Source organism: Mustela erminea, chromosome 19, assembly GCF_009829155.1.
Source record: "Mustela erminea isolate mMusErm1 chromosome 19, mMusErm1.Pri, whole genome shotgun sequence".
Taxonomy (NCBI): domain Eukaryota; kingdom Metazoa; phylum Chordata; class Mammalia; order Carnivora; family Mustelidae; genus Mustela; species Mustela erminea.
Genome location: NC_045632.1, coordinates 59,982,387 through 60,004,015, shown reverse-complemented (window position 1 = coordinate 60,004,015; position 21,629 = coordinate 59,982,387). Strand labels below are relative to the sequence as shown.

Sequence of the window (21,629 nt, the reverse complement as noted above, 5' to 3'; positions counted from 1 at the left end):
TTCGGGGCAGGAGAGCGAGCCGCTTCCATTTACCTAATTCTCTGCTCACAAACTGCGCGGACAAAAGCCTGGACGTGAGGCTGGGTGAAATGTCTGTCGTAATAATCCGTCAGCTTGGCGTAGATCGTGGGCACCGCCATGAACACGTTAATCCGGGGGCTCTCACCACCTAAGAGCTTTTCCCAAACCTAGAGAGGAAGCAGGAGGGGTACCGGGAGCCGTGAGAAAACTCGCACAGGCTCCGACGCGGAGACGCGGCTGGCTCCCGCGCAGTTCCCCGGACACAGACCGCCCTCCTCCTCCGCTTTAAACCCCGGACGCGGCTCCCACAATGAGGCGTGTCACCTGAGTGACTCTGGTCGTTCTTGTGGGAGTCCCCTGTGCCGGACACTGGCGTCCGGCTGCAGGGTGACCTGTGAGGGGGGGCAGTCTGCAGGGAGAGAGTAGGGGCACGGCTCCAGCCTCGGGTCTGCTGCCAGGAGGGGGGACGCACCTCCCCCTCTCCCAGGCGGCACTGGTGAGCCTGCGGGTCGGCCCTGGGCCCGGCCCCAGCCCCAGCAGACGTGCGGAGATGGTGGATGCGTGACCATCCGGTGAGGTGAGGAAAAACCACGTGCGTTCTGTGTTTTTTTGGGTGGCAGATGCTCCCTGTGTCCATAAAGAGATGCCCCAAGGCCTCCCTGTTGGCAGGTGTCCCCCAATCTTAGAGAAACTGGCGCAACGTCCCACTCGGTCTTCACCACATCACTGCCGAGTAAGCCTCCGGCGACCAGACCTCGCTCCAGAGTGTTCGAGGGGCCAAACCCGTGCACCCTGACCCATAAGAGGAAGAGCTGCGTGGAGGGCGGGCGTATTGGGGGAAATAATACCATTCTTTTAAAGACAACGATCAGCACCGCCACACTGCGAAGCATTTAGGGAAACAGGAAAAAGTGACCCATGATTATGGAGAAAAAGTCAACAGAGGCCAACCCTCAGAAGATCCAATGTTGGAGTTAATCAGACAAGGGATTCAAGGTCATTACAACAAACAGGCCTATGGAATTTTGCAGAAAAGATGAACAAAATGAGGGAAAATCAAGGGTTTCATCAGCGAAGTGGAAATACAAAAGAGAACCACTACAACACAGGAGATGTGCTTTCTGAAGTCAGGAATTCACCGGACAGACTCGGACACAGACGGGGCAGTACAGAAGGACGGACAGAAATGGTGAGACACAGGCTCATGGAAAAGGTCCACACAGAAGGAGGATAGCACAAGACAGAGCAGAGGGAGGAACGTGCGGACCACAGAGGAAACACCACACGGCACAGCTGTGGGCCTGGCAGGGACACCCCGCGTCTGTGGACTCGTGGCCTCGACACAGACCAGACAGTGTGTCTCCCCAGCCTGAGCTGCAGCGTCAACGCGCCCCCCAGATCCCCAGGGAACCGTGGCGCAGAAACTGACCGGCCGAGCTGGCACTCACACGGGAGGGTAGAGACCCGAGAGCGCCAGGAGGAGTGTGAAAGGGGGAATAAGCGCAGAGGACTCGCGCCTCAACTCCTGACCTTGCTCCGGATAAAACTGACCACAGCGGTGCAGTGCCAGTGGGAGGCCAGAGCCCCAGATCGACAGACCGACCAGAGCCCAGGATAAGCAACACTTGCACGGCCCGTTGTCTGTTTGTAAAGACTCTGTGCATTTATTTATCTTACAGAGAGTGCGCACGCGTGAGCGAGTGAGCATGGCGGAGGGGCAGCGGGAGAGGGAGAAGCAGACGCCCCGCTGAGCGCTGAGCCTTGTTGGGTGACTCAGCCTCACAACCCTGAGGTCACGACCCGAGCCAAAACCAAGAGTCATGGGGCGCCTGGGTGGCTCATTGGGCTAAAGCCTCTGCCTTCGGCTCAGGTCATGGTCCCGGGGTCCTGGGATCGAGCCCCACATCGGGCTCCTGCTCAGCAGGGAGCCTGCTTCCCCCTACCCCCTGCCTGCCTCTGCCTAGTTGTGATCTCTGTCTGTCAAATAAATAAATAAAATCTGAAAACAAAAAACAAAAAACCCCAAGAATCAGGCACTCAGCCAACTGCGCCAGCCAGGCACCCTGTGGCCGATTGGTTTTTGACAAGAGGGAGAGCCCTCACTTCAGCTGGGGAAAGACTGACCTTTCCAAAAGACAGCACAAGGGGGACTGAGCAGCCACCTGCAGAGGGACGGATTCCAGACCTTTGCCAGACACAAAAATTCACCCAAAGTGAACCAGAGACTTAAATGCATGAACTCAAACTAGACAACTTCTAGGAAAAAATCTCCATTATTTTGGATGAGCAAAGATTTCTCAGATATCACACCAAAAACATGATCTATGAAATTAACTGATACAATGGATTTCATCCAAACTAAAATCACGTGTTTCAGAAGACACCATTAAGAAAATGAAGAGACAAACCAGACGGGGAGAAAACACCTGTAAACATCCGTCTGACAAAAGACGGAAGTGTGGAGCGCACACAGAAGGCCGACGATTCAATGAGATCAAAACCCGACACAAACATGGGCAAAGATATGAAGATCTCACCAGGAAGATCCAGAAATGCGACAGAGACCATGAAAAAACGCTCAGCATCACTGCTCATTAAGGAAATGAAATCGAGGGGCACCTGGGCGGCACAGTCAGTTAAGTGTCCAATTCTTGGATTTGGCTCCGGTCATGATCCCAGGGTTCTGAGCTCAGGCCCCATGTCGGGCTCTGCACTCAGTACAGACTCTGCTTCAGATTCCCACTGCCTCTGCGTCTCCCTGCCCACATACTCTCTCTCAAATAAATAATCTTCAGAAAAGAAAAAGAAATGCAAATTGAAAGCACAGCAGATCTCACCTCCTGTCCGCTAGAACTGGAACAATTACTTACCACAACAGTAAGGGCTGGCCCGATGTGGAGAGACTCGGGTCCTTGCAAACGGCTGGGGAGACTGTAAACAATAGCCCATGTGGAAAAGAGTTTGGAAGTTTCTTAAAATACGAAAAGTTGCCCTATAATCTGACAATTCCATTACTGCATATCCTGTAAGGTAAATGAAAACATGTCCACACAAGGGCCTGGGTGCAAATTTTCAAGGCAGCATTATTCTTAAAAGACCCAAACTGGAAGCAACCCACAGTCCACGAGACAGTTGCCGGGCAAACAGAGCGCACGTACCCACAAAACAGGGTGCTCTTCAGGAACAAAAAGGCAACCACTGCCCCGTATCCTACAACGTGGGTGAAACTCTGAGGTGTTTTGCAGAAAGAAGGAAGCCAGACATAAAACACTGCAAGCTGGAGGACTCAGGACACACACATTGTCCAGGAAAGGGACTGTGCAGAGACTCAGGCTGATGGCGGTCACCAGGGGTGGCGTGGGAGCAGGGAGTGAGACAGCGGCTCTGGACAAGTCTAGATTGATGAAGAATCACTGAGTCATTTGCAGCAGTGACTTCCAGGGGGTGTGAACCACACCTAGACAGAGCTGCAAGAAAGACATGACACTGGAGGGGAACACGCTGGGAGACTGGGGAGCCCAGCCAACGAGGACACAGCTGAGGAGCACATGGGAAGCGCCGCGGAAAGGCCTGGCAATCGGTGTCGGCGCTACAGGCTCCTGACTGCTTAAAGCAACAACAGTGACGACGTGTTGTGAAGATAAAGGACGGAGTAACGGACAGACGTCAAACACACAGGAAGCACAGGTGCATTAGGGAAAAGCCTCTGACACGACAATGGCCAAGAGAGAAGAAGGGAAACGTAGACCACCCACTCGGAGCTACATGAGACATCACCACAGACCCCAGAGGCACTAATGCACAAGGAGAGAACTTACAGTGAATTTCACAATTGTGATGAGATGGACAATTTCCTTTAAAAAGCAAAACTTACTGAGACAGACACAAGAAACAAAATATAAACATCAGAAGTCTTGTATCTGTTAAAGGAATCGAACCCTTAACTAAAAGCCTTCCTGGAGGGGTCTGGCCTGGATGGCTTCCACGGTGAGCTCAAGGGAAGAAGAGCTTCAGCCTCACACTAACCGGCCCAGGAAGAAGCCCTTCCCAAGGGAGCACTGTGCCGACATGGAAGCCCAGCAAGAAGGTCCCGAGAGAGCTGCAGACTGCGCCCCTCACAAACACTCGTGCAGAAGCCTGAGCAAAATGACAGCAAATGAAATCCAGCAATACAGAAAACGACAGTACATCCCAACCTAGGGCGTCTGCTGCAAGGCCGCCAGGCGAGGAAGCTGGAAACACGGAAGGAGTGTGTGAGCAGACCACAGTGACGGAGGAAACACACAACAAACGAAGGGGCAGATGCCCCGTGATCATCACAGCAGACAGAGCCATCTAACACTCTATCCTCGAAGGTAAAAGCTCTCGGCAGACAAGGAGGCGCCAGGTAGGTCCTCCAGCTAACAGGCGGCATCTACAAAACCAACAGCTAGCATCACACTTAACCGTGAAATGTTAATGCCTTCCCCAAGACTCTGAGTAAGTCAGTGATGGCCACACATTACTGCTTTCAAATCAGTGCTTCAAAAGTAAAAATTCTCTGTATCACAAGACACTGTTAAAAAGGACACTGGTTTGCGAAACAAAAACCAGACTGGAGATTCACAATATATCATTCTGACAAAGGCCTTCTATCCAGAAGATATAAAGAACACCTACAGATCAATAACAAAGAGACGGCTCACTTTGAAAAGATCTCTGAATGACCAACAAGCACAGAGAAAGGTGCTCACGAGAAACGCAGATTTTATAACAAGAGTGAGGGCACCGCACACCCAGGAGGGCGGCTGAAATGTAACAAGTCCGAGCAGCTGAGCGCTGGCAGGGTGGAGCCCTGTGGCCCTTGTCCCCGCGGACAGAAGCACAGAACAGAAACGAAAGTTGACAGTTTCTCAAGTTAGCAGCACAGGACTCCCCGACCCAGTAATCCTACCCCTGGTACCTACCCCAGGGAAATGAACATACACATCTCCAAAGAGACTTCCACAGAATGCTCCTGGCAGCTTTTCTCCGAAAGCCAAAACAGAGACCATCCCAAATGTCCAGCCACAGGACAGCGATGCCAGCTGCAGGACCGCGATCATGAGAAGGAATCGGCTGTTGCCGTGTGGACGCAGATCAATCTCAAAGGTATTACGGAGACGCACGAGACGCAGGAGCACAGTCGCCGTGGGCCCATCCCACGCAAGCTTCAGAAACAGATCAGCTGCCTCAGAGTACGAGCATGCAACGAGGTGGCGGTCTTCGGTGGGGTGGCTGGAAGGCGGCCCCACACACCTCCCAGCGGGCCAGGAACATTTCATGTCCAAGCTGGTGTACCCCACACACTCACCACGACACGGTGAACCACACACTGAGATCTGTGAGTCACACTGCATGCACACCACACTTCAACAAAAGGAAGCAAAAACACACCCGTGGATGTGACGGACAATGCCAAGTGTGGATGAGAACACGGAGCAACACGGAGCCACACGGAGCCAGCCCCACCCTCACTGTCTTGGAGGAGTCTGTCGGTCCAGCCCAGATAGTGTCTGGCACCAGCAAGCACAGACCCAGAAGAAGCGCCCCCAGAGAGATCCCGATGAGAATGTCCACAGCAGCTTTATTCATAATGTCCCCAAACTGGAAACAACCCAATGTCCTCCGCAGCAGCAGGGATAAGCGATGGAACACAACGCAACAACACAAAAGACCAAGTGACAAGCGACGTAGCCCAAGAATGAATCCCAGTGCAGCGCCGTGAGCCGCAGGGCACAAGGGAGCACGTGTTGTCGTGTTCCTTCACACGAGGAGTACGCGGAATATACCCACGGCAACAGAGCTGGGCCAGCGTCCGCTCTGGTGGGTGCGGGGGAGGGGTGCTGAGGCAGGAGAGGACCTTCCGGGGCGAGAAGATCCTCTGTCTTCACCTGGGTGCAGGCAGCAGCACTGGGGGCACAGGCATAAAGGCAGATGCGGCACATGCCTGATGCACACACGCCTGAATGTGCGCACATCATCGTCCGTGGAAGCGAGCCTTCCCGCCGTTCAGACCCTGCGCCCGAGCTCTCGGCAGTGAGCGTCAGTGAGTGCGGACGACAGCAGGTGCCCTGCGGGACTGCTAGGCCGCCCACCACTGGGAAGTCTCCCGCTCACCACCACAAAATGGGAACCTGAATCCCATCTCTCAAGCCAGCCACGAAATCTCAGGGGATACCAGGGACAGGGAACATGTTCAATGACACCATCGGGATGCAGTCTGCAAAAGGACACACAGTACGACTTCTTCAACAACACACGCCAGGAAGGCGCAAAGGGAAGCCCGCGGGGGAAGCCACACGCAGCAGGGGCCGGGCGTCCCCGGGATCCAAGCCAGGCACACTGGAGGCCACGGGCAGCCCTGGCACTGAGGACCTCGCTGGTGACACCTGACACTGGGGGTTCTGGCCCGTCACTCCATGATGACAGCACCGTCACAACTCTAAGAAAGAGCGTCCTTAGCTTCAGGGATGCAGAGCGCATCTGACGCGGAATGGGATCTGCGATGCCTTTCGATCGGCCTGACACAGGAGAGGACGTGTCCGGCCGAAACAAGAGCGACCCTGAGCCCGGAGCCGCCGAGGCCAGGTGACGGTGCGCGGGCAGTTATTGTGTCGCCGGGCTCTGAGACAGAACTGACTTTAGAAAGTTTTAAGACTTGATGAAGGGGGTTAGATTAGGTGATCTCTCTCAAGGCCCCTAAAGCTGATACGGTACAATTCTCCCCAAGCACAGACGTGAACTAATATTTATTAGCAAGAAGATATTAAGAATTGATGTTCAATCAACATTTGGTATGACTGAGGAAGTTCACGTAGGTGAACACAAGCCCACTTTCTTATTACTGAGCAGAGAAGCGAAGATAAGAAATGGGTGTGGCGAGGAAAGAGCTCACGGCTCCGGACCACGTTGTACCAGCCGCGAGCAAGGATGGAATCCGTGGGGACAGGACGGCTGCCTGACAAGGCCCCTGTGGCCCAGGTGTGGCCATGAGCTTGACCCGCCGCTCTCTCTCCCCCCACACACCATGGCACCGATCTCTGCGGCCACCACCGACCCAAGCTCTGGAATGCAGATTTGCTGGAAATTCTGGGTAGCCTCTTACTTCCCACAGGCTTGTAAAGCCATGGGTCCGCCAAATTGGTGCTGCGCATCACTGGGGAAGATGTGGCCTTGGGATGAGGGCAGCTGAAAAGAGTGTGGCCATCCTGATCTGGCTAAGGTGGAACTGCCCAATGCCATGTGGCACTCCTATGTGGGGCCGAGCTGTGTGCAGACCCTGCCAGCTCCTGGTCTGATGAGCCCCGACAACACCCTCCCCTTGGCCAGACCTCGTTCTGCCCACCAAGGTCTCACCTGTTGCCTGGAGCATGTGGACAAGAGGACTCCCAACGGGACAGACTCCCACATCCCAGGGGAGGTACCAGGGCGGGGGCTCCTCCCTCACAGGCTGCCCGGCACGAGATGAGGGAGGGCAGGCCCCACAAGCGTCCGTCCACTCTGGGGAGCCCTCATCTGGTCCCCAGGTCTCGCACGCAAGGCTACAGGAAGGAGGGAACACGTGCTGACTGGTGCTGTGGTCCTCTAGCCTGGCCTCTGACCCCAGCACACAGGTTACACACCAGATGCCACCTCCCGAGGGCGCCTGTCCTGGCACTCACCCAAGTCAGCAAAGGGGGCAGCGGCTGCCCTGAAATGCCACATTTCCTCCCCGCGGTCCCAAACCCCCAGAAACTAACACGCGTCCATCTCGGGATTCCGTGCGGAGAGCGAGCCCCCCAGAGCCTGCCTCTTGCTGGCAAGAGCGCTTCCGAGGCAGCCGGACCGCAAAGCCCTGCTGTGCCGTGAGCTGCCACAGCAGATCAGACTGTGGTTCCCAAATCAGGCTGCCCACAGGAACCCCCGTGAGCTAGCAAACTTGCTGAGCTGGGACACCGCCCACCACGGAGGCAGCCTTGCGAGGGGCCCAGGTACCTCTCTCACTCACCCTCTCCCCACTACACTCTGCTCTGTCACCAGGATGGGAAAGAGAGCTCAGGTCTCAGCCCTGTGGGACTGCTGGGCAGGTGGGGGACCACAGGGAAGGCTTAACCAGCTGAACACAGTGACCCCGAGGGTCAAACCATCACTCGTTTTTTGGCAATCCTAAACAACATGGAAAGCTGTTCTTGTGTTCTGAGGTGCTCCAGCCAAAAGTGGGTGATGAGGCCCTGGCTCCTGCGGTCTGTGCGTACACCCTGCCTGAGAAGCCCCCACAGTACGGCTCTGACCTGAGACTATGGGAGGGTCGTGCGCTCTGCCCCCCCCTCCCCCAACTCTGCAGACACCCTGATGTACATTCAGCCTGAAGACATCCCCCCAACCCTACCAAGATGCCCACTGCTCAGATCCCAGAATGAACTTGGTCTGGGGTCACAGGTCTCCTGAGGCAGCATGGTTATGCCAGGAAGAGTGTCCTGGGCAGGGGTGGGGACCCCAGCAGCCTACATGGCTGAGCCCCTTTGAGCCCCAACCCCACGTGACCAGGGTTCTGGGGCAGCCGGCACAGACTCTGCCCAGCAGGCAGGCTCCCAGGAGGTCCCATGGCACCACCCTGATTTAGTGTCTTTGGCAGAAATTTCCCCCTTGGCCAGAGGCGGAGATCCTGGGGCGTCAACCAGAGGAAATCCACGGAGACACAGGAGGGACACGGCCTCATGAGCAGCTGGCATGTTCCGCAGGCTGTGACGGAGCACTTGGCCCACCCACCGCCCCGCCTGTCCTCACATCAAGGCCATCTCACGAGGCCCGATCATGGGCCACGGAGAGCCTGTTACCCCATAGCTGGTCCATGCCGGGCTCAGTGCGGAGACCTCCAGAGCGCAGGAGCCCAGGCTGTCTACCGCCACCGCAGAAACCTGGCCCCACCTTACACAGAGTTCCTCAGCAGAAGCTACGAACTGTCTCTTAAGCCCACACGGTGCAAAGCAAAGAAGCTGTTGCTGCTACTTTACACGGAAAACTGTTGAGCGTTTCCAGATCCCCCTCAAAACCTGAAGCTTCTCTGATACCTTAGAATTCATCTTGCTAAGGGATGCACAAAATAAACTGAGAAGAAGCACAAACGTTCACAGACACAAACGTGTACACACCCAGACCTTTGCAGAAAGTTACTGTTTCAAGGATGATGCACTTTAAGTGGACAGCTGTGTTACATTGTATCTATCTACATTCTTCTTTACTTGATACTAAAAAACTTATTAAACCAACAACTGTACCCCCTCCACGGCTGAATGCCTGTGCCACAAATCCACACACTCACAACGTTCTTAAGTGAGGCAGCGCACCGTGGTTGTGAGCCGGCTGCCCGCCAGCGCACCGTGGTTGTTGCTCGCACAGCGAGGGGTCCACGTGCCGTCCACTCGCCCACAAGTGCCAGACTCTGCACTGCTTTACGTCCTCGGGACACCCCACGAACAAAAGGGGCGACATCCTAGGGGAGTGAGGAGATGTGCAGGACACCTGGCCAGAGGTGGTGACCAATGCAGGGGCAGGGGCGGAAGCAGGGCCGTGAGGAGGAAGGCAGAGGCCTCGGGGTCACGGCTGTGGACACCTTTACTGCGAGAGAGGCTCGAGTGTCGGAAGTGGGGGGGGGGCAAGGGGACACGGAGCGCCCTCCGAGACAAGACCCGGGCTAGCGGGCTGTGAGGGTACCGGGTCCGGGTGAGTTGCCCAGGGGAAGACCAGGCTTGGGTTGGGGGGTGGGCAGCGCTTTCTTCTTGTTCCTTCTCTGTGGTTCCTGGGTCTGTGGTTTGGGGAAGAAAAGATCTGCTTGGTCTTGTATTGCTGCCCCGAAGGGTGTCCCTGCCACCCCCACCAGGAGCGTACACGTCACTCCCAAATCAGGAGCTGGGACATGGGGACTTTCACATCGGCCAGTGTCGGCTGTCTGCCGCTGGGGCTGCAAGTGAGGGTGGGTCGGCCTCTCCCTCTAATTAAAGGGAACCTGGAAGCTTAGGTCTCCAGAGATCGGGTGCTGCCCCACCCTCTTCCTGCCTCTAAAACCAAGCCGAAGACGGGGGACCCTGGGCAGCACGGCAGTGGCTCCCGAGAAAGGCTGGCCACTCGCCCAGGTCAAGGCAGCCGTCCATCCGGTCAGGGTTGGGGAGAGCAGGGCCCTGGGTCAGAGCCCTGCCAAGAAGGGGCGCGTGCATGGGGGGGGGGGGTCACACATCACATCTGCTGGGAGGCCTTTATGTCTAAAAGCGGACAGCGCCCCAGCCTGCGGCCCCAAAGGACATCTGCAAGCCGCAGACTCTCTGTCCACATAAGACCACTTGGGACCCTGCTGCTTAGGACGCGCATGGCTAAAGAGACGGACAGAAGGCCCCGAGCCCTCCTGGAGCCGTGCCCTGGGCTCTCGGGACAGGTCCGAAGCAACCACCTGGGCCCGAGGGCCTCCACCCCTTCTGTCCAGTCCACGGCGGCTCCTTCTCTAACTCCTACCACCGGCCGTCAGCAGACAGGCTCACTGGCTCATCTGAGGTGAGCTCCTCCTGGACTGAAACTCTAGCGGCCGCCAGAGAAGAAAGGGTCCCCTTCTCCATGCTCTGTCTTCCTGGGAGAGGTGTCCGTGTCGGCTGCGACGCCCCTGCTGCGTGCTGGGCGCTCCGCACATCCCCGGGGCACCGCTCACACTGCTCCTCCTCCCCAGAAGCCGAGACCGAGGGTCAGAGAGGCCGAAGGTTGCCTGGGCTGTGCTGCTCCGTGCGGCTGAGCTGGGGCTAGGCCAGCCCGCCCCCAGAGCCTCCCTCTGGACACCCGTGGAGATGAAGGCTCTGGGCTGCGAGGGGAGGACGGGGCCTATGGCAGGCCGGAAGGCGGACGCTGCTGACCGCTGGAGACCGGGGCCCTGAGGCGCCTTTGGGAGGGCTGCCGGGCAGGGAACCCCGGCTCTCCCTAACAGACCATCCGCTGGGCCAGCTGCCTTCAGGCAGCTGGAGTGCTGGGTGAGCGCCCGCCGGAGCGCGAGCTCGGTCTCCTCCGGCTGGGGACGGTCCCCCTCTGTGGGACAGCCCCCGCACAGCCACCAGTCCACACCAGGAGCCTGGCCTCAGGGGTGCCCTGGGCTCTTCACCTTGGCAACCTGGCTATTTGGTGTTTTGAAAAGTAGCACGGCATGACCTGACCGTACTCTTTTCAAGATCTTCCCTGAGACGAAAAGCTCTGTTCATCACATAAATTGGACAAAAGTCAACGCACATTTCAAAGCGCCAAGCTTCAGCGTCTCTGCGGAGCGAACGCAGGCAGCCAGCCGTGCCGGGCGGCCCCTCCCAGGGCACAGGCCCAGCCGCTTTCTCCGGGGGCGGTCTCAACCACCACAGATGGGAAACCGAGGCTCAAACGGAGTCCAGTGGCAGGTCCGCACCTGACCAGGTCTGTCTCCCCTGCTGGGCTGACTGGGAGAGGAAGGAACAGCACGCTACATACGCACACATCGGGGACCAACCAAGGGCCCCAGCTGCACCTCCTGCTCCAGAACAAAGGAGAGCTGGTGTTCTTGGCTGAGCAATGGGACCAAAACGTCCTGTTCTAATCCACGTGGGTCCGCCCCCTCCTGTTCTAATCCACGTGGATACGCCACCTCGTGCAGCAAAGGGACTCTGCAGACGCGGTTAAGGCTTGTGAGAAAGCAGGGTGCCCGGGCCGCGCAGACGGACCCCTGTGCTCACGGGGTGCAGAGGCGGCGGACAGAACTGTGGTGAGGCGGCAGACAGGCAAGAGCACGGGGCCGCGGGATGCCAGAAGCAGCAAGAAACGGCCTTTCCAGATGCAGGCAGCCCCGCCCACACTCTGATGTTCGCTCCCCAGGACTCTCAGAAATCTGGGTGTTGTTTTAGGCTCTCCCAGTCTGGGATCATTTGTGAGAGCAGCAACAGGGACTCTCACAGCTGGCAAAGTTGACACCACCGAGGAAGGCGCCTGGTCCACGGGCACCCGGATCCAGCCACGGCGCGAGCCTGACCCCTGACTTACCAGCTGCGCGCTGAACTCGGGGAGCATCACACAGGTGGCCCCCACCCAGAGCGGACACAGCAGCTTGTTGACCACGCCGTGCACGTGGTGCAGCGGAAGAACATGGAGAATCACATCGTCTTTACTCCACGCCCACTTGTGGACCAGCCCCGTCACCTGTGGGATGACAGCACAGCCTCAGGCGGGATGGAAGCCACCAGGCCAGCCAGGGCCTCCGTGGCCGGGGAGATAAGCCGGGAGGCTCGCGCTCCGCTGGCCAGCCCTTCACAGCATCTGGAGGGGACGGCGGTCACGTGCCCAAGGGTCTGCTGGCTCGTCTGCAGACCCCCAGGTCCAAGAACAGAACTGGACACGGTCAGAGCTTTGAGGCGGGGGCCCCAAGGCCTCCACATGCGCTCTTGGTGGCCCCCTTCCCAGGCAGGCAGAGGTGTGATCCTGGCTCCAGCGGGCCCTGGGGTTCCAGGCGTCTGCAGGGTCCAGGCCTGAATCCGCGCGCCCGCCCTACTGTGCCTCCTGACTCGGCGCCTCCCTCTTCCCAGCTGAACGGTCACAGCACCCGGAGGTGGGTTCCCACCACGTCCTGAGCTTTGAATAAGATGCACCGTGAAACATGCCCACTGGAATCTTCTGAAAGTCACCCGTGAGGATGCCGCCCACGAGCCTCCATGACCACTGTGGGCAAACACGGACATACGCACCCTCACAGGCGCTGGGCAGCAGATGGTCTCTGCAGACAAGAGGTACGTCTTGCAGGAGACAGAGAGAACCTACCAATGATGCCACGGCTGCAGTCAGCCCGGACTCACTTTACCCCGCCGCTGAGACTCAACGGCCCTGACCTCACACCTCCCCTCTGGTTCTAAGCGTCTCCTATTTTACTGCTCCTAGAGAACGAGAGTCTGGACCATGTATTTTGGAAGCAGGGAGGACAGAAATGGCAGGTAGGTGAAGCAGCTGGGGAGCTCGGCTGAGATGCTGAGCCCTGAAACACGAGAACAGCACCCAAAAACGGGACCCGAGTCCTGCACACAGATCTCGAGAGAAGGCTGGTTCTCAGTGCCGAACCTGCGTCTGAATGTTCGCGCCCCAGCTGCTGCCTCTGAAACCCTCAGCATCATACATGGGCCACACTGTTCTTTGCTGGCTGCGGAGCCCTAAGGAGCCCTCGGGGGGCCCCCGCATTCCCAGAGCCCATCCCCGGGTCCAAAAGACTGGTGGCCACTTCCGGCCACACGTTTTAGGGAGGGCCATTAGAACGGGAGGCAGCCACAGGTGGTGGCCTGGGAAAGGCAGGACAGACCCCTCCCAGGGGCCCCGGTATCGCACCCCCGCCCCCGCCAGCCCCCAGCACTCACCATGGCCTTGATGTTGCGGTGAGTGCTCAGCACGCCCTTGGGCCTCCCTGTAGTCCCGCTGGTGTAGATGATCATGGCGCCTCGGTCTCTCCAGTTCCGCTCAGGCACCTTCCACGCCCCAGGCTCCTCAGGGGCCGTACCATAGACCGTGGGCGGGAGGGGCAGCAGGGGGACCCCCAGCTTCCTGACCACCGGGTGCAGGAGCTCCAGGTACTCCTGGCTGGCGAGGACCACAGCACTCCGGGAGTCCCGGATGAAATACTCCAGCTCAGCCTGGGGGTGCCTCCGGTAGAGGGGGACGGCGATGCCTCCACTCATCCACGAAGCCCACTGTGCCACCACGTAGGAGACGTCGTTGGAGCACAGGAAGGAGACCCTCTCCTCCTGGAGGTCCCCGTCAGCACGCTCGAGGAGACGGCACAGCTCCCGGGACAGGCTCAGGCTGTGGTTGTAAAGGTCCCTGTACGTGTGCTGGCCATGCTGGTCAACCAGAGCAATCCTGTCCGCAAAGGCCAAGGCGCGGGTGTACACCGGGGCGCTCCCGTCAGCACAGACGGCGGGGGCCGTGTGCAGGGGGCTGCTTCCGCCGCCTCTCCAGGGGGCCAGCCGCTGGGAGGCCACAGCACAGAGCAGGCGCGGGAAGGACATCACGGGACGGGGCAGCATCACGCCAGCCTGATGGACCTGGGGCGGGGCCGGAAGAGAGGAACAGCACGCACGGTCACCCGTCTGTTCTCACCTCTGCCCGCCCGACGGAGCGCGCCCACTGCACTCCCGAGGTAAGTTCCCCGGGCAGAAGGCGAGGCACACCACGTGACAGCTTCCGGGTTCACTCACTGCCCAAGGTTCGGGCTCTTGTCTCCTCTTAGGGACGAACTTCAAAAGCAGTCAAGATGCTAAAACAATGAAACTTGGTAAAACCAAGGAAAAGCGAATTCAGTGCCCTTAAAAAAAATTCTGTGAATAGTTTTTTTTTTTTTTTAAAAGATTTGATTTATTTATTTGACAGAGAAGGATCACAAGCAGGCAGAGAGGCAGGCGGAGAGAGAGAGGAGGTAGCAGGCTCCCCGCCGACCAGAGAGCCCGATGCGGGGCTCAATCCCAGGACCCTGAGATCATGACCTGAGCCGAAGGCAGAGGCTTAACCCACTGAGCCCCCCAAGCACCTTGTAGAATGGTTTTGAGCTGGAAAATGACTAGCCAAGAGGGGAAAGCCCCAAGGAAGGCTCAGCACACCTTTTCTGTCCATATATGGGCCAAGCCCAGACACGTGGCTCACTTCTGCTCCACGTACCCCGCACAGGGAGGGCGTGTGGGGACATAGGTGTGCGGACACGTCCTGGGAGTGTCAGTCCAGCTTTAAGCTGAATCGGGACTCCTCCCTCTCCCCCTGCTAGTCTAACTATTAATATTAAAGTAACTGCCCAGTGCGGCCGGCCAGGAGGAAGAGCCTGCTGAAAGGGGCCGTGGCCAGCCAGCGTCCGAAGGCAATGTCCTGAGTGCCAAGGCAAGAGAGAGCCAGGCAGGGCCAGGCAGCCTCCTGCAGTGGGTCGGAAGCTCCGGCCTTTGCAGGCTGGACGCCGCGAGAGGCGGTCGCAGCAACAACCGCCAGAGAACCCAAAAGGGAAAGTCCCCTGCCCTAGACCACAAAATAACGGGAGAACCAGCGATCCAAGTCCAGGCCTGGCGGGTCCCCCCACACTCCCATTTGGCCGTAGGACAAGCAGCAAGGAGTGTCCTTGATGGGGGGCTGCCCGGAGAGGCTGACACCTGAGTGACTCAAGAGGCCTTGGCAGCCAGGCTGCCCCCAGGGGGGCCCCTCTGGCTAGGGCACCAACTCGGTCCTCCCAAAGGGTAATTCAGTGTCACTTCCAAGATAAGACAAAACTAAAAAACCTCAGAAAATACAAGCCCTTTGCTCCCTAAGATGTACCCCCAGAAAACAGTCAGAGATGCACAGAGGGGAGGTTCACGGCCGCACTATTTATGATACTGAGAACTGGTTCTAAACCAAAGGGTCCAGATGGGGTCTACGGAGGTCATCCAAGGAGGGCAGGAGCTGGCCGCCAGGCCGTGTCCTGCAAGAGTACCAGCCACGGGCAGGTAAAACCCCGTGTTCGTAAGTTACAGGGGTGCAGGGGATGTCTGTGATTTCTCAGCACTTCCCCGTTTTCTCCAGTTTTTCGGAAATGAGCATGTACGAACTTCGTAATCTGACTTTTTAAAAGCCTAATAAATGTCACTCGTTTCTTAAAACTGGAGATGCTTGAACTTCAGTATTAGTATTTTCTCTCTCACAAAAAAGAAAAAAAACTTTGCTCTGGATGGTGGATCTCCAGGTTTGTAAGTATCTGTCGCTCTCCGATTTCTCAAATGGTAGCAGCAGACACCAGGAGAGAACAGCAGTGTCCTCTGGCTAGAACTCCTGGTTCACAGGAGGCCAGTGACGTCCGTCCCGTGGACACACACTATGCACAGGCACACACGCTTGCGGCCATCTGTTGGAGGGACCAGGCCAGGAGCGGGACGCTGCAGGCACGCCCTCCTGAGAGGGGCAGCGGAGCTGCAGCTGGGGGCGGGGGCAGGAAAGGGCCTCTGAGCCAATGCAGGGGCTCCTGAGCTCACAGTGGGTAGTTCCCGGAGCGGATGTCCAGAAGAGGCCCTCCCAGTGCTCACCGGGGGCCTCACAACAAAAGTAACTTAATTTGGGTAAATGGCCAGAGTCCCCTGCCAAGAGGCTGCCCTAACGTATTCTCCCAGCAAACATGTGGGGGCATGGGGCCCTCCCTTCAAAACAGCTTCAGGTCACTCAGGTTTGTGACCCAGAACTCGCTCCTTCACACACAGAACAGAGCTACCTCTTCATTTTAGCTTGAACAGGCACAAATACCAACCTCTGGAGGGCAGAGGACTTGGGTGTCTCCCTCGTGAACACCTCCAGGTCCAGAAAGACCAGGAGACCCCCCTCAGGAGAGCCCCACCTGCCGACCACGGGGCCTCCTGTGGTCATGGGGTTCCCGTCGCTCCCAGCGGCACGGCCTGGAGGGAATGGCCACGAAGGACATGCAGTCAGGCCACGGGCTCTCCCTGCCGCCGCTGCCCGGCCTCAGGCAACTGCTGTCAACATGCCCCCGGCCCAGGATAAGCAGCGTCACCGTGCAGCCCCGTCACAGAGCCTCGGCCCAGACCACAGAAACCTGCCTGCTGGGGAGCTGGGCCAGCCCGCTGTCTCCCAGCGCGGGACGCCGTCTCCCAGAGCGGGACACGCTGCTCTCGGATTCCACAGGCGCCTGGCCAGAGACGCGGCCCACGGGGCAGCCTGACCCCGGGGCACACCGCCAGAGCACGGGCGCCTCGCGGACGCCTCCCGGACCGGGGCGCTCCCTGCGGACTCAGACGCGGCGCCCACCCCGCATCGGCTCTGCCCTTCGGCCTGCTCGCCCTGTCAGGACAAGACCTGCCCCATGGCCAGTGCAGGGCGGCCCGGCGCGGGGAAGGGGCCCCGGCAAAGACCGCGTCCTGAGGGTGACACCTGCGTGCCACGAGCTGTGGTTCCGGCAGGAGCCGGCGGCCCCGACGGCCGACAGCAGCCCGACGCCCCAGCCCCGCGGGTAACGCGCAGCCGCCTCCGTGGCCCGGGTGCGGGACGACCACCTTCCCCTGGAGCTGCCGGCGCCCCGCGGCTCCGGGCCTGTGCGTGAGGCCGTCGTTTCCAGGGAGGCCTTCACGGGGGACGACGCCGGCCGAAACCCGCACCCGCGCCGGGCAGGGAAGCGCCATCCCCGGAGGCCGCGGGAGGGTCGAGGCCACCCGGGCCGGAGCCCGCGCCACTGCCCGGCGCGCCTCAGGAGGGTGCTGGGGCCTGGCCCTGTCGTCCCAGCGGCCGCCGCCCCGCGCCCCAGGCCGGCCGGGGCCCGCCTCCCGCCCCGGGGCTCCGCGCTCCGGCTCCGACTCCAGCCCCCGCAGCTCCGACCCCGCAGCTCCGACTCCCGCAGCTCCGACTCCCGCAGCTCCGACTCCCGCAGCTCCGGCTCCGGCTCCGGCCCCGCAGCTCCGACCCCGCAGCTCCGACTCCCGCAGCTCCGACTCCCGCAGCTCCGACCCCGCAGCTCCGACTCCCGCAGCTCCGACTCCCGCAGCTCCGACTCCCGCAGCTCCGGCTCCGGCTCCGGCCCCGCAGCTCCGACCCCGCAGCTCCGACTCCCGCAGCTCCGGCCCCGCAGCTCCGGCCCCCCCAGCTCCGACCCCGCAGCTCCGACCCCGCAGCTCCGACTCCCGCAGCTCCGGCTCCGGCTCCGGCCCCGCAGCTCCGACCCCGCAGCTCCGACTCCCGCAGCTCCGACTCCCGCAGCTCCGACTCCCGCAGCTCCGACCCCGCAGCTCCGACTCCCGCAGCTCCGACTCCCGCAGCTCCGGCTCCGGCTCCGGCCCCGCAGCTCCGACCCCGCAGCTCCGACTCCCGCAGCTCCGACCCCGCAGCTCCGGCCCCACCAGCTCCGACCCCGCAGCTCCGACCCCGCAGCTCCGGCTCCGACTCCGGCTCCAACTCCGACTCCGGCCCCCGCAGCTCCGACCCCGCAGCTCCGACCCCGCAGCTCCGACTCCCGCAGCTCCGACCCCGCAGCTCCGACCCCGCAGCTCCGACCCCGCAGCTCCGGCTCCGACTCCGACTCCGGCTCCGACTCCGACCCCGCGGCTCCGACTCCGACCCCGCAGCTCCGGCCCCCGCAGCTCCGACCCCGCAGCTCCGACCCCGCAGCTCCGACTCCGACTCCGGCTCCGGCTCCGACTCCCGCAGCTCCGACCCCGCAGCTCCGACCCCGCAGCTCCGACCCCGCAGCTCCGGCTCCGACTCCGACCCCGCAGCTCCGACCCCGCAGCTCCGACTCCGACTCCGGCTCCGGCTCCGGCTCCGACTCCCGCAGCTCCGACCCCGCAGCTCCGACCCCGCAGCTCCGACCCCGCAGCTCCGGCTCCGACTCCGACCCCGCAGCTCCGACCCCGCAGCTCCGACTCCGACTCCGGCTCCGGCTCCGGCTCCGACCCCGCAGCTCCGACCCCGCAGCTCCGATCCCGCAGCTCCGACCCCGCAGCTCCGACCCCGCAGCTCCGACTCCCGCAGCTCCGACCCCGCAGCTCCGACCCTGCAGCTCCGACTCCGACTCCGGCTCCGGCTCCGACCCCGCAGCTCCGACGCCGCAGCTCCGACCCCGCAGCTCCGACTCCGGCTCCGGCTCCGACCCCGCAGCTCCGACCCCGCAGCTCCGACCCCGCAGCTCCGACTCCGACTCCGGCTCCGACCCCGCAGCTCCGACCCCGCAGCTCCGGCTCCCGCAGCTCCGGCTCCCGCAGCTCCGACCCCGCAGCTCCGGCTCCCGCAGCTCCGACCCCGCAGCTCCGGCTCCCGCAGCTCCGACCCCGCAGCTCCGACTCCCGCAGCTCCGACCCCGCAGCTCCGACCCCGCAGCTCCGACTCCGACTCCGACTCCGGCTCCGGCTCCGACCCCGCAGCTCCGACCCCGCAGCTCCGACCCCGCAGCTCCGGCTCCCGCAGCTCTGACCCCGCAGCTCCGACTCCCGCAGCTCCGACCCCGCAGCTCCGACTCCGACTCCGGCTCCGGCTCCGACCCCGCAGCTCCGGCTCCCGCAGCTCCGACCCCGCAGCTCCGGCTCCCGCAGCTCCGACCCCGCAGCTCCGACTCCCGCAGCTCCGACCCCGCAGCTCCGACTCCGACTCCGACTCCGGCTCCGGCTCCGACCCCGCAGCTCCGACCCCGCAGCTCCGACCCCGCAGCTCCGACCCCGCAGCTCCGACTCCCGCAGCTCCGACCCCGCAGCTCCGACTCCCGCAGCTCCGACCCCGCAGCTCCGACCCCGCAGCTCCGACTCCGACTCCGACTCCGGCTCCGGCTCCGACCCCGCAGCTCCGACCCCGCAGCTCCGACCCCGCAGCTCCGACCCCGCAGCTCCGACTCCCGCAGCTCCGACCCCGCAGCTCCGACCCCGCAGCTCCGACCCCGCAGCTCCGACTCCGACTCCGACTCCGGCTCCGGCTCCGACCCCGCAGCTCCGACCCCGCAGCTCCGATCCCGCAGCTCCGACCCCGCAGCTCCGACCCCGCAGCTCCGACCCCGCAGCTCCGACTCCGACTCCGACTCCGGCTCCGGCTCCGACCCCGCAGCTCCGACCCCGCAGCTCCGGCTCCCGCAGCTCCGGCTCCCGCAGCTCCGACCCCGCAGCTCCGACCCCGCAGCTCCGACCCCGCAGCTCCGACCCCGCAGCTCCGACCGCGGCCGCAGGAGACGCCGGACCCCGCGGCACAACCGACGTGGCGCCGCACGAGAAGCTCCGCTCACCGGGGCCGAGGCCGCCCGCCCGCCCGCCCGCCCGCCCGCCCGCGCCCCCACGGCCCCCGGAGCCGCGCCTCGGGCGGGGTCCCCGCGCTCCCCCCGGACCCCCGGCGGCCACGGGGGCGGGCGGGACGCGGAGCCCCGCGCGGGGACACCCAGGGCGGCTCTACCTCGGCGCGCGCCGCCTCCTCCCGCGCCTGCTCGCGCCGGTCCGCGGCCGGAACCGGAAGCTGCGCGCGCACCCACCGCGTCCGGCGCTCGAGCGCGTCCCCCGGCGCGTGCGGCCCCTCGGAGGCGGGTTCCGGGCGCGGCCGGGCCGGGCCGGGGGCTGCGGTGGGGTCGGCGGCCGCGTCCGCGCGAGGCCGTGTACAGCCCGACGGCCCAGGTCCCTCCGGCGTGCGGGGCGTGCGGGGCTCCCGCGAGGACGGCGCTGCCCTGGGGCCCACCCTCCGGACGCGGGGGGCAGGGAGACCGAGCGGGGAGGGGTGCGGGGTGCGGGGGTCGGGGGTCGGGGGTGCGGGGTGCGGGGGGGCGCCCGGGGGGGTGCGCGGTCGGGGGTCGGGGGCGCAGCTGCTGCGGCGTGCGGCGGAGCGGCGCTGACCCGGCTGGCCGCGGCCGACGAGGCCGACCCGAAGTGCCCACTCGCCCGCGGGGACCGGCCGGCCGCGCCGTCCCGCCGGGTCTGGCACCGAGCGCGGCGGCCCCGGGAACGCGGGCTGCGACCCGACGGCCCTGCGGCGCTGACCCGCGCAGAAGGCCGAGGGACTCCGTGCGCTCAGCAGGTGGACCTTCGGCACGGACCTCCCCACCCGACGGCAGCCCCGGGGAGCTCCCTCGCCCTCTGGCTGCGAGGACCCCGCCAGGTACGGACCCGGAGCCGTCCTCAGCCCACGGGAGTCGGGCCTGGTCTCCAGCTTGCGGGGCTGTGGGTTCCCGCAGACTGGAGCCCGCGGGGCGGCCGCCTCCTCCCTTCCCAGCGCCCGGCCCGTCCCGCTCCCTTCTTCCGACTCCCCCCGGCGCCCCGGGCACCCCGACTTCACGCCAGGTGCCTGAGAAAGCCCCGCCGCGCCCCTGCAGCCCGCTCCCGTGGAAGCCGGAGTCAGATCCCAGCATCCGTCCGCCCCCACTCCTCGCGGGGTCCCCTGCGGACAGGTGGGAGCGCCCCTCCCGGGGGAAGGTGACACCGGCAGGTTACCGGGTGCCTGTGCTCCTTTGAGAGATCTGACAAGGGAGGGAGAGTTTGCGCGTAGAGAGGGACAGTCACACAGGAAAGGGATCCGGAGAAAGGGTGACCGTACAGAGAACACGGGAAGACACGCAGCGGAGGCAGAGGCCGTGGTATCCTGGAGGGCCGTCCGGCAGCACTTACAGACACAGCCGTGGACACATCTACAAGGTGTCCACTCCCTGCAAACGTTGACCTAACCAAGTCTGTGGCCGAGCCTCAGAAGGAGGGATGGGATACAGGAAGGTCACGGCTGGAAGGAGAGAGTGCGGTGTGTCCACCACAGCAGCCACAGGGACGGGCCGCGGGTGGAGGCCGTGCAGGAGGGAAGCAGCACCACCTCTGTGGGCAGAAAGGGGAGGGGGTCCCTCCAACCGGGTGTAGCTGTGATAAAATCTTTTTTTTTTTTTTCCAAATCATCTTAAAGGGGGATGGGAACAAGGAAGCACTTCATGTGAACTTTCTGGCTCTGAGCCAGCGGGAGCACCTGCCCAGCATGGCCACGGGGGCTGTGTTCCTGCCTCTGGCCCCCAAGCGCACCAAGAGGACCCCCGAAGGAGGGTGTCCACCAGGCACAGTAAATCTTCATGGCCCCTCAGTGTTTCCACGGCCTCCCCTTGGCCTTGAAGCAGTTCACAAGAC

At 62.1% G+C, this 21,629-nt stretch overlaps 1 protein-coding gene across 2 annotated transcripts in view; it reads right to left on the bottom strand.

Moving 5' to 3' along the window:
• The window catches only part of ACSF3 (acyl-CoA synthetase family member 3), a 49,374-nt gene extending 29,378 nt beyond the window's left edge, over window positions 1–19,996 (bottom strand). For both annotated transcript variants that reach the window (XM_032323847.1, XM_032323846.1), the window contains exons 1-4: window positions 19,933–19,996; window positions 13,413–14,096; window positions 12,058–12,213; window positions 34–188 (exon numbers count right to left, since the gene is read on the bottom strand). In XM_032323847.1, coding sequence (XP_032179738.1) covers window positions 34–188; window positions 12,058–12,213; window positions 13,413–14,078 — 977 coding nt within the window. In that variant the 5' untranslated portion in view covers window positions 14,079–14,096; window positions 19,933–19,996. The remainder of the gene's footprint in view (window positions 1–33; window positions 189–12,057; window positions 12,214–13,412; window positions 14,097–19,932) is intronic.
• Window positions 19,997–21,629: the final 1,633 nt, after the last annotated feature.